The sequence below is a fragment of the Semicossyphus pulcher genome, unplaced genomic scaffold, assembly GCF_022749685.1.
Source record: "Semicossyphus pulcher isolate SPU_LCO1_2020_fin unplaced genomic scaffold, fSemPul1.0.p SCAF_22, whole genome shotgun sequence".
NCBI classification, from domain to species: Eukaryota; Metazoa; Chordata; class Actinopteri; order Labriformes; family Labridae; genus Semicossyphus; species Semicossyphus pulcher.
Genome location: NW_027211696.1, coordinates 6671265 through 6684261, shown reverse-complemented (window position 1 = coordinate 6684261; position 12997 = coordinate 6671265). Strand labels below are relative to the sequence as shown.

Sequence of the window (12997 nt, the reverse complement as noted above, 5' to 3'; positions counted from 1 at the left end):
GCAGCCCACTTTGTAGATGAAAAAAAAAAAAGTGCATCTTACACACTAAATTTTACGGTAACGCATACACCAACTTAAACAGATAGCCAGAGTAATACATATGTTAGATACCCAATAATAGACTTAATGCATTAATGTGTCTTTTGTTCTGTTTATGTCAGTTAGCACAAGCCGAAGGCCGTGTAATACTCACATGTGGGCAACCGTTCCAATGTGTAAGTACTACCTAATATGAGCTTATTTTTGATGCATTTTGTCCGTGTGTATTTGTTTGTATACTCATGTTGTCTCTGTCTCTCCGCACAGTTGCGGTCCCAAGTGGGCGAGGGTCGCTGTCTGTCCCTAGACTGTTCGGAAAAGGCCCGAGACCAGGCTGTTCGAGTCCTCAGACACTTCAATGTCCAGCCCACGACGAGAGATATATTCAGCCGCTGCCAGGTAAAAAGATTACTGCTGTCTTTTTAATTAACATCAGCTAAGTTCTGTGTCGTTCTGCGAACTTACATATCATAAGTCATTAATTACACTAGCCGAGGTATAACATAAAACAGGCCAGCAAAGAGAGAGAGAGGAGAGGTTTTAGTTCCTCATCAGTGAGAAGCGCAACCAAAATAACAACCCAGGGAATATTTCTGTGGTTATAAAACTCTGCAGAAATGGTTCCTGATTAATGAGAACAACGCTTGTGATGGCGGTTTGTTTTTCTGTGTTAAGCTGACCGAAAGGGGAAGAAATACAAATATATTGAGTGAGAATAGAAACCTTTATTTATAATAAAGACAAGGGGGATGGCGGGGGTACACATGCCGAAATGTGGCTACAAAAACAGAGCCTTTGGATGTGGAATGTCACTTGTCTGTTTGGGAAGCTAGTGCAAGAGGTTAAAGTACACAAACTTGATATAAGGAGACAGTGAAAAGGGATGCATATCCCATATGGCCTTGGAATGTCTGGATTCCAGACTCTGGAGGAGCCCAGGAGGAGCTGGAGGTTGTGGCTGAGGAGAAGGATGTCTGAGTTGCGCTGTTTCGCCGGCTGTTACCACTTTACAACATAAAGAGGTACAAGAAGTGTTTGAAAATGAGGGAATAATCCGATGCAGGAGAAAATAAAGCCCCTTTCCCACTGGTCAAAACACCCACCAACACCCGGCTTTTTTTGCCTAGTGGGAAAGGCTACAATCGGCATTCAGACCCGGGTCAAATGACTCTGCAGTAGATCCGGGTAATTATCGCCTCGGCTCTAATCGGCGATGATGATCAACAATTAAACATGAAGTATCTCTAGAAAGAAAGAGTTCCACAAGTTGTTGCCCCTTATTTGATTTGTTTGTGGAGCCTGCAAAAGATGTTTGTCCGTCAGTCCGTTGCTGCCACTCATTGTCAGATTTATGGTACCTGTCCTGTAGGTATCTCCATGGGTGGCTGTTTAGGCAGACCTGTGTGTGCTCCAGCGTTTGTGTTTGTGTGTCTGTTAGGACTGTTGTGATTCTGAGGGATGCCTTTGCAGGACACTGTCTAAGCTTGGGTGTTCTGGCCGGCTCCTGGTAGGGGGCCCTATATGTGTCGAGATACGACACTGGGTGCATTTGTCTCAGACCTATAATGTAAAAAACCTGGACCACCTTGTTGCCTCCTGTCTTTATGTTACAGTGATGACAGAAACACACAAAAACAGAATCTGCCTTATATGACAAGAGGGCCAAATGGTCCTATTTACTGCTCACTGCTTGCACCACCTCAAGGAAAGGTCTCTTTAATATGTTGTGGCTACAGGACGGCCAAATGTGACTTCAGTGTTCCACACCTCCAGTAACAGTCCTGCCTCAGATCTCTCCAATCATTTCAGGCAGACAACTTGAGAAACTGTTTGTGTGTTACATAGAGAATCACTGCGGGGGCTGCTTCATAGCCCACCCAGGCGAAGTTAACCCCTTTGTTATCTGATTGTAAAGCTCTCTGATTAGCAATGGATGGGTTCGTTTCTCCCCCTTTGTGCTTCTCCCTCATGCACATACACCACCGATGAATGTTGTGAGGAAAGAGACTACAGAAGACAGAAAGGAGGAGATTAGCCACAGACTCGTGTACTTGTGTGTAAAGACGGTGCCGGGAAAGGGTTAATGTTTGTCTCTGAGTATCAATAGGCCCAACAGAGATTTTTTGGAGGCATAGGAATGTGTGTCCACCATGGAGAGCCCGAGAGGGAGATGTAGAAGGGCCTCCTCATGGGTATCTGCTTCCTTCTCTGCATACTTATGCTAATGTGTACTTGAGGAAAGAGGAAAATCACGGCATTGTTTATGATTTAAAATGTGTCGTGTTCTTTTTAGCAAGTATTATGAAATATAGAAATATTAATTTGTGTATTCACACTAAAAGATGAATAATCATTTTAAGTTTGAAGTCAAATCTGTATGTAGAAAAACAGCATGAAGTTTGGCATGAATTTAAATATAGGCCCATCAATTGACAGTATTGTAATGTACCTTTAGATCTAGGTGCTTTGGTACTTTGTGTCGTATTGGTCGTACTAGACTTATCCCTATATAAATAAAGTATTATTAAACGTGGCAGAGGAATAGCACCCAGGATGAGCTTGATAACCCATAGAGAAACATTCATATAAAAAAAGAAGTTGGCTCGGGAATTTAGAGATGAAATACCATCTTCAGTGGGACGAGGGAAAGGTATCAAGTTTTTCCTCCTTATTCTCTGTACCAATAACTCGACCGTTTCCAGTTGGTAACATCGTCTATAACATTTAAAGTAGTGTGAAAATAAACCAGTTTGGTTTCTCCTGAAATCACCGACAGGCTGTGCTTCGTATAAAACGTCACAGTACTAAGAGATGGCTTTTTCAGTATAGACTATAGACTGTATAAAAAGATGGACGACATGACAGCTTCCTAGAAGTGAAGCCAAAACATCTCTATCGCCCCCTGCTGACTGGCTGCAGTATAGGTCATAAAGCCCGCCTCCTCCATGTTAACAGATGGGACATGAGTCAAACTATAAAATCAAAATACACGTCAAATAGTGTTAATTTTAAGTTACTTTTTAAGTAGCTATATGATGATTGACAGCTCTGTTGACCAATACGGCTCCTGCAGCCGATCTGTTCCTGATTAGCAGAGTAGAGGAGGAACGGCGAGAGGAGATGTAACTATAACAATCACTACAGTCATTGAAGTTTACATATCTGTGAACGTCTGCTTCAGACCAACACAAGAAGCTGTTCTGCTGTTAAACACACCGACGTGTGGGATCCTTGCTGGGGGTTTTTCGGCAAGTTAAGTGTGTGTTTTGGTTAGCAGGAGTGGCTAACGGCGGCTCCACCTGTCGATCTCTACTGCGCAGCTCTGGCTCCAAATGACGTCACCATCGCAGGATGGCACTGTTTGGCTTTTTGGCTTCAATTTCGTACAATGAAAGCAGATGGAGACCCGTCATCCATCTTTATATACAGTCATTGGTATAGAAGTACATAGCTTTGTCACTTTTTCTGGCACAAGGATGTAAACATACAATAGATATGTTTAAAAATTGAAACATATATGTAGTATAAGATAAGATAAACTTTTATTTAATAAAAGATACCTTGTCAAGACATTGACACGTATTTCAGTATTTATCTTAAATGTATCTGTGTGGATTCCTGCGAGGGGTTGGGGTTTGCGAATGGTCTATTTCAGTTTCCTTATTCAGCTATATCCTATCCTGACCACTAATGCCCACTGCGTCTATATTTCCATGCACACACACACACACACTTCCGCTGGGTCGTGCAGTTCCATCAGATGTTCCGTACTGGCCTTTTATAGACATGTTGAGATAGCAGAGATATGTCGAGAGATAGACATGAAACAAACTACGCTCACACGTATACATATACAGCAGTGCACGTACAAATACATACTGACAACATCTCACACAACACACATCAGTTAAAAGCGCACACACTCTGTTAGATATGCACACACGCTCAGACTCAGCCGTAGACAGTGTTGCAGCACAAACGCTGGTTCCCACGCAGCAGACTACTGGGGAAGTGAAAACAAGAGCAACAGGAACCGCCACACCGTGAGAGGGAGGGGTGGGAGAGATGGAGGGGGGGGGAGGAAAAAGGGGAGGGAGGGAGACAAGTGAGAACAGAGGTGATGGCAGGGAGGTAAAATAGACAGCGAGGGAAAGGACGCAGCGCATGAGAGGGAGCAAGTGGTTCAGAGATAGGGAGAAAATAACGTGGAGTAGTTGAGACGGCTATTTGTGAGATTGTGCGAGAATGTGCTGAAATAATCAGCTTTTGTGTGAGCGAGGCGAGTGTTTGATGAGTGAGGAAGAGCGGGAGGAAGAGAGAGTGTCTGAGAAAGGTGGCATTGAAGGAAGAGGAGGGCTGTAGGAGGGCGAGGCGATAGAAAGACTTGTCTGTGCTTTGATCTACAAAGAGAGCCGCGGGCTGAGAAACAGGAGGAATGTGAGAGGTTCAGACACGTTTAAAGTTACCCTTCACTGGCTGTGTGTGTGTGTGTGTGTGTGTCTGTGCGTGTGTGTGTGTGTGTGTGTGTGTGTGTGTAAAAGAGCTGGTCAGTATCAGGATGTACATGTGAGTTAAAATCCACTTGTGTATCCTCTGGTTATTTTTAAAGTACACATGCACACAGTGTTTGTCGATAACTAAAAATATGACAGCTTCACACTTCGGTCACACACGCTGTAAAACCCGAACACACATGATCTCACTTTGTGTGTTCAAAAGGCTTCGTCTACATTTGCGTGCCGGCTCTGTGCATGTGCTGTTTTTGGTGGGGTCAAATTTGTGTGTCCCGCCGTTTTTCCCACTCTCCCCTCCCCTCCCCTTCTACAGAGACGAGAGGGGAGCAACAGAGAGAGAGAGAGAGAGAGAGGGAGGGGAGGAGGAGACAGTGGGGAGGTAGGGAGGGGGTCTGTGGGGCATTCCATAGGCACGCCAAGACATTCCGAGGGAAACCATCCCAAATATTTCCCACTGTGTGTGGCGAGGGCTTCGCGTCTCCTCTTACACACACATACATACGGTTCGAGAAAGTGCTAAAAGCGAATACGCACATGGGAGGAAAGTGTAAAGCAGGTCACGCTAACAATCACACATGTAGGCAGTTAGTGGGTGCAGTTATGAGTGACTGACGGGCAGAGTGTTTGTCCGTCTCCTTTGTCTGGTTCTCGTCTCAAGGGGCGACTTGCAGTCGCAGTGTCGGGGAGCCAGATCAGGAAAGGCCATTGTGATTGTCGTGTCACTCCGACGTGTGAGTTTATGAATGAACGAGCAGGGAAGACATGACCACAAATGTGAGGTTTCACTTTGCGTCTGAGGGTGTAACGTTTTCTGTGGAGATGACTTCTTAACTGGTATTTGACGTTGACTCATTGAGTGTTTCAACAGAAATATGAACCTAGTCCTGTCTGCTTCTCTGGAACTCAACAACAAAAGAAAACACAGATAGATTTAAAAGACTACAGGACAATAATCCCCCTTTCCCACCAAAATTAGCGCGTTGATGCCGTTTTTTTCAGACCCCGGAAGACCCGCTAATAATGCTGATTGTCTCTTTTCCCATTGCCAGTGGAGTATCCTCCTTTTGGTCTCTTTTCTGCTGCGTCACCGTTTGATGTCACAAACGCACCGGAGACAGGGTTAGTAATACGCAGAAAGAACTATCGCCTTGTTTCTTCTTCCCACGGATCAGAAGAAGCTCTCTCACCTCGCTGTCTTGCCAGTGTTGCTGCATCTTGCACGAAACAAAGAACAAATTTGCCCTTGTATGTTGTTACACTGTATCGCGCCGGAAAGGGGACAGAGATTAGTGTGTTGACCCGGGTTTCGTGTTCCCATCATTGCTGATCAGAGCAGAGAAGATAAATACTACTGCAGAGTAATTTGACCCGGGTCTGAATGTCGATTATAACCTTTCCCACTAAGCAAAAAAGCCGGGTGTTAGCGGGTTTTTTGACAAGTGGGATGAGAGTTTTGCGGGACACAACTGCTAAATCAGAAACCCCTCTATATATCAAACAAATGTAAAATCACATCCAATAATCCTTCACATAAAAACACGAGTGTTATTCCTTACACAAGACCAAACTGCAACTGTAAAAGCTTTTTTATTACACTTTGCGCACACTTTTTTATTTTCACAACATTCATTAATTCCCTATTTATTTATTTTTTTTTGGCCTTTTATGCCTTAAATGGTAGAGAAGACAGTGCATTGTGTTGGAAACAGGGCAAGAGCGATTAGGGAATGACACGCAGAAACGGGCCGAGGGTGGGAGTTGAGACTGGGGCCGCCGCATCAAGGACTGTAGCCTCTGTACATGGGCTGCCGGTTTAACCGCTGAGCTAAACCGATGCCCTCAGTTCCCTAAATTTAATCAGCTGTGGATATTAAACGCTGAATCAATGAGTCGTTTTTGCTGGGAAAAACCCCATCAAAGAACCTGCAGCTTGTAACCTGTGAGATCTGCTTTTAATGTCCCTGACTCATTTTGAAGTTGATTCTCATGCCTGTTTGAGCAGACACAATATGACAGACACACACACACACACACACACACACACACACACACACACACACACACACACACACACACACACACACACACACGGTTAGATAAGGAAGAAGATGAGCCATCACTCAACAAGCATCTGGTCTTTAAGAAATCATGCCTGCTCTCTTTTCCCACAGTCTGCTTGGCCCCAGGATAGCATAGCTGCGCAATGACACCTGTCTGTGCGGGGGCATGCATGATATGTATCTACACGTGTGAGTGTGTGAGTGTGTGAAGGTGTTTGCATGCTTCCGTGTGAATTTGTAGTTGCTCAGACACCACTGACGCTTCTCTCAGCACTTAGACGGGCGGGTGAATGTGTCTATAGGTTGTTTTTAAGGACATTTAATTATAGATGTAGGAATGGTTCAAGAGGTAATAATCAGTTTAGAAGCCAGCTTTCTGCTGCTTCCAGCTTTCCCTGTGAGGGTTTATATTCTATATAAGTATAGCCAATTACAATTGTTGTATTTGAAGTGCACAATTTAAGTGTTCAATGGAGATTTAGATGAAGGAGTAGCATCTGTAACTGCTGTCTTACTCAGATCTTCGTCAGATAACAAAGATGGCAGATGCGGTTATCCATCCAAATTGTTTAGGGTGGAAAGTAAGGATGCACGATATTGTCGGCACTTTAACGGTATCTGCAGATTATGCCTTGAAAATTACATATCGGCATCGGCAGATATTCTGCCGATATTTTCCGCGATAAAACAAAGCTTTAATTATGCCTAAATCCTCTATGAATCCCGAAAAACCTTGACGTTAACTCCTGCGCAAAGTTATCAACAATATACAAATAAAGACGAAAAAGTCACAGAAACTTTAGCCAATGAATAGGAGTTAAACAACTTTCACAGCTCTTAACTAGCTAACAGTTAGCTCACATTCTCATTTTACCAGACTTAACAACATCAAACACGCCGAAAATACACTCGTGGCCAAAGCGGACGCTAACAGAGTGTAACATAAACATCACTGCAAAACTAACTTACTTATTCATGGACGCACACGCGATAAAAAGAGTCCGTGTGCGATCACTGATGTCTCCGTAGTAGGTGTAGTAAACAAGTCCGGACATGTCTCCCTCGCTGCCGTGTTTCGGGGGGATGCTGCATTCAGGTGCGCTCAGAAACGTGAGAGATCAGACACGTGGCGCCTCTTCTGTCAAGAGTGAAGAAGGGTGCAAGATGTCTGCGGTATGGCAGTTTTTGGACGCTACAATAAGAGTAGGCATGATATCAGTTCCACTATAGTGGAAATTTGATGCTCTCTGCAATTAGGTGGGAAAAAACTTGTGCCTAATATATCGGTATCGAAATCGGCAAATAGGGTTGGAAAATATTGGCATATTGTGCATCTCTTGTGAAAAGCATCAACAACAAAAAAGAAACAATATAGGGCACAATTTTATGCACACGCGACATTGTTTATAAGTACAGTTTTACTTTTCACAAATCCTCTGTTAGTCCTGCTTTCCAATTTTCCCTCTTTCGCTCCCCAGCTTTTTTTTCCTCTCTGTCCATCACTGTATCTGTTTCTCCGTCTCACCCCCTGCTTGGCCCTCTCTCTCTCTCCATCTCCCTTGCTCTCTCCCTCACCCGCTGTTCTCACCCTGCCTCCCCGCTCCGCTCCACTCCCAGTCTCACTCTCCTCCGTTTCAGATTAGCCAAGGCGAGGAATCCGGTGCAGCCGGCAGCTGGAATGTCCTGTTTGTCTTGCTCTGTTTGTGTGTGTGTGTGTGTGTGTGTGCGTATGTGTGTGTGTGAAGCTGGTGAGGCTGGTGCTGCTTTTTGATGTGTTCCATTGTCTGAGAGCCAAGCTGCTTCCTGCCCCTGCTTTCCCCCCTCCCGAAAGCCTGAGAGAAACAGGGAGAGGAGGAAAAAGAAGAAGGGAGATAAATTGCGTGAAAACATTGCAGTGACAGGTTGGAGATGGAGAGGGGAAGACGAGAGGGTGGAAAAAGAAAGAGAAGATAGCGAGGGAAGATGGAGGGAGATGGCTAGGGAGAGGGAGATGAGGCAGGAAGTGATGGAGGGATGGAAACGGGAGGAGAGAGTTGGAGAGGGAGGAAGAGAGGTGAGAAGGAAGGAGGGAGAGCTTCAATAGGGCTTTTCCTCCAAACACCAATACAATGAAGTAGTGCGTAATTTCCCATGTCCCCCCACACCCACACACACACATACACACACACTCACACACACACACGCACACACACACAATTTCTCACAGGTGATATAGCGTTATTCTCTATTTACAGGCGGTTATGCATGAGAATTTCTCACTTCTCTCTCACGCTCGCTCTCTGTTTTCTGCGGTCTGTGTGTGGTCTGACGCTGTGGCCAGCGCAGGCAATACAGATACGAGAGGATGCGAAGTTTTGGGGGTAGAAGAAACAAAACGGCGCGATAAAGATGAGCGTGGAGATGCAGAGGAAGATGATGTGTGAGAGCGGTGAGAAATGGGGAACGAAGTGCAAAGTATGAAAATGCCAGAGGAGAGAAAATAGCTCAGAATGCCATTTGAATGCGTGCTGTGGATGTGGTGCGTTTCCTTGTGAAAATGTGGACGTGCATAAATCATTCAACATGTGTTTTTTGTGTGTGTGTGTGTGTGTGTGTGTGTGTGTGTGTGTGTGTGTGTGCGCGCGCGAGTTGCTGGCCGGTGGAGGGATTTTGACGGGGCAGAGCATAGCATTCCTGCTGGGTGGTGATGTCATGAGAACTAGCTCTCCGCTCGCAGACAGACAGCCCTGTTTATGTTCCCCTCCAGAGGAGAAACCACACTGTGTGTCTGAGTGTGTGTGTGTGAGAGAGAGAGCGAGAGCATGAATGTGTGTGCGTCTCTGTCTGACTGCGTTATTGGCTCATGGGGGAGGTGGGGGAAGCCGAGAGGCACTCGAGAGGGTCTACTTTCCCCTGCCGCTCGGGGAGAGGGAACCACTTACTGATGCCTTCCTCTGAAACATGCACACAGAAAGAGGAAGTTTCTCATGTTTTTCAGTAGCCGCGCAGCCAGACTGTGCCGCTGTGAGTGATTGCCCTCTGCGTCTAAATAGTCTCCTAAGGGAGGCAGAATTCTTTGCAGCGTAATAACAAGGCTGGGGTCAGCTAATGACAACAGAACCACACAGAAACAGACATGAAACTGCTTGCGTTTAGTAACTTTGTAGGTATATAAGTCATGATTAGGGCATGCTCAGACTTTGACTTTATGAACAACAACAAAAGTAGGTCAATGTTGGTTAGAAGTTTGAAAATGTTTGCTAACAGTTGGACTCAATTGTGTGTAACCATGTCTACATTTCATCGCTTCCACCAATGAAATGGAAATCAAACAGGTAACTCTAGATCGATGTTGTGAGAACTTGCTCTTGCAACCGTGTTTTGAGAAACCCAGATACTGCCGGTACGGCTGGCTTTGTGTCTGTGGTCATGGTTTAATGGTTTCCCTTGCGATAGTGAAATGTGATCTTCGCTCTCTCCGGAGCTTAGTGAATCATACATCATTCTCCCACACTCGATGCTCGGTGCAGCGCAGCAAAGCATCCGAACTCGCTCTGCGCTGCGATGATAAAAAACTCTTGTCAGCCGTGCTAAGAGCTGCCGGTGAGGAATAGCAGAGAGGTTTTAGGGTTGTTATTATCACAACTCTGTGGCACACGGGCCCACTTTAGTAGCTCGGGTGACTCCTCCACATGCAGCCATGCTTGCTGACATGTGATATTACAAATGAGTCTTTTTTGGCAGAAACTTATTTTTAACCTTTTATTTAAAGTTTTTGTTCTCTTTGTAGCATGATCAGATTTCTGCGACTTCAGGAGGGAGAATGACTCAATTGTAGCTTTAAGTGTGGAGCCAGACAACTGTTCAGAACAGAAACGTATCAACCAAAAGTTTATGGTTAGATATTTTGTGCACTTTGTCCACATTTAAAGAGGGGTTATTACGCTGTTTCACATTTCAAGACATTTTATAATGTTATAATGTTGGATGTCCAGACTAAATGCAGGTGAAGCTTCAAACCTGTAGGTAAAAGTATGTTGGAGTAATCCCCAGGCTTCTCTGCTCAGTCTGCAGGCTGCTGTAAACACCAGGTTTCACACAGTTTTTTTCTACACACTGCACTTTGGGAGGTCACAAAGTGCAGCCTCAGCAGGCTTCGGAGAGCTGGCCAATCAGAAAAAAAGTGGGCTTGTAGGGGCGGGGTTTCTTAAAGGAGCAATTCTCCCCTGGAAAAGCCACTGTCAGTCAAAGCAGATGTTCTCTGTAATCGATAGAAGCAATAATATTTGAAATTGGCGCCATAGCTGTGGAGAAAGTCGTACAAACAGCTCGCCCATTCTACACTCTTACAACACCCAGCATGCATTGCGCCCCTGTCTTTGAAACGAACAGCCCAGCGAGAGACGCTGGAGTGAAATACTACCGTTTTCCAGTCAAGGACATTAATCGCTGCAGGCAATGACTCAGAGCGTTACAGGATCGGAAGCATGACGAGAATATACCGGTGGATCGTCTAAAAAATCTTCAGGTCTGCAGTCTACATTTCAAACCTGACGATTTTGAACGAGGCATGACATCGGAGGCGGGCGTCCTGGATTGAGGAAGTGTAGTTTAGCGAGCTCCCTGACCTCCGCCAGATGATGTGTTTTATGTAGTCTGGGGCCCATTGGAGGAGCGGATAGCGTCCCCCAAAGGCACAGAGCGAAACTGCATTTTTTCCATACCATAATGGCATTAGCTCCTCAAAATAGCATGATATGACTGAGGTTGAAAATTGGCAAACTGGTCATTTAAAGGGACAGAGCTGACTGAGTCGTTTCAGGCAGAAGCTGTATGAGGGCCTGCACAGAGCACCAGTGTGAGAAAAATTATGAGTGTTTTTTAACTGTAAATTCTGCTAGGCTACTCCACAGGTATCACGGAGTGAAATATGAAGCTTGAAATGAGCATGATACCCCCCTTTAAGGGCCACAGTTAAAGCTCTGTTAGACATTTAACAGAATACAGCCCAGAAGAAAAAGACTCCTCCTCGTCCTCGGCAGGTTTCTGCTCCCAACAATAACAATAACAAGGAGTTCTAGGAAACAAATCCTATCATCCTTCCCTGCTGTGTTTTGCTAATGTTAGGTTATTACCTGCATAATTTTAGCTACTTTTCAGCTCATGATTGCTGACTCTGTATGTGAAGAATGTGTGTGGTCTGTTGTGTGTGCGCGCGCTTAGAGTCACACAAGAGTACGCGTAATGAAATTTTGTGGTCGTATGGGTCTTCCTGTTTTCTTGTTTATAGAGTTTCAGGGACTATTAAGATAAAAACAAGATCTCTCACAGCATTCATTTGCAGAAATGGAGGGCTACACAATTCCCCTTTTTTGTATTGCTTGTAATATTTCATGAAGTCTAGTTTAGGCCATCAGACAAGATGTGATTTACACTTTTAGTGTCATGAGAAAGTGGTTTATGCAACAGATATGATGGGGAAGCTTCGAGTCTGGGAACCACTGACCTATATATCTTCACAACAATAACCCCATCCATTGTCAGCTGAGTTGTTTTCTCTTTTTGTCGACACCCCTGTGTATGTGCTCGCTGTGTGTTAGTGCAAGCGTCTGTGTGTGTTTCCGAGAACAAGTTATGTCAACAATTAAATTTAAACCTCACGGAGTCAGAGATAATAGATGGTAACCCCCCACCATGTGGTTTGTGAACTCAACCACTGTATTTCGTGTTTCAAAGCTGATTGTTCTGTGATGTATTACTGTTTCTGTAAGTCTTCTCTTACTTACCGACCGTGTTTTCACAGTTTTATTCTCCGAGCGCCGGTCTGTACGTTCTGCAAACATTCCTCGCATGTCTGATCTGCGTTTGTGTCGTGCTGTGCTGCTCGTACGTGCGTGTGTAGGTCTTGGGAATGCGAGGCAAGCTCGTTCTTTAAACTTTAAACTGAGGTCTCGCCGAGGTTCCTCCTAAAGCCGGCAGTTTGCGTGATGTGATGCTATCAGGAGGTTTGAAGACTGTTTGCTTTGGGAGCTGCAGGCTCGCCGGGTACACACGCACACACACATTTAGGCTGTTCTATTCTCTCTCTCTCCTCTCAGAGTCAGATTAAAGCGAAAGTCCTCATGGGGTGGGAATGGTCACAGGCAGACACCCCCTCCACCCTCAGGGAGCAAGGAGGTAGAAGACAGGAGGGGTCAGGCTTCTTGGCCTGGGAAGGGCCTGAAAAAGAAAAGGGTGTAGTGTGGATAGATGGACAGGGTGATAGAAACCAGATTACAGAGAAGAGATGACAAAGACACAAGGCATATGAGAGAAAGGATGAGATTAAATACTGTAAGTTGGGGAGAGAGAACTGGAGATATAATAAGAACGGAAGCCAAATCTTGGGATTTATTGGACTTCTTA

The 12997-nt window shown here is 45.0% G+C and overlaps 1 protein-coding gene across 1 annotated transcript in view; it reads left to right on the top strand.

The window, feature by feature from the left end:
- The window catches only part of exd3 (exonuclease 3'-5' domain containing 3), a gene marked incomplete at its 5' end in the record, with an annotated part of 40420 nt that overhangs the window by 11727 nt on the left and 15696 nt on the right, over positions 1 to 12997 (top strand). Inside the window, 2 exons of the mRNA XM_069673573.1 lie at positions 162 to 215; positions 307 to 438. Coding sequence (XP_069529674.1) covers positions 162 to 215; positions 307 to 438 — 186 coding nt within the window. The remainder of the gene's footprint in view (positions 1 to 161; positions 216 to 306; positions 439 to 12997) is intronic.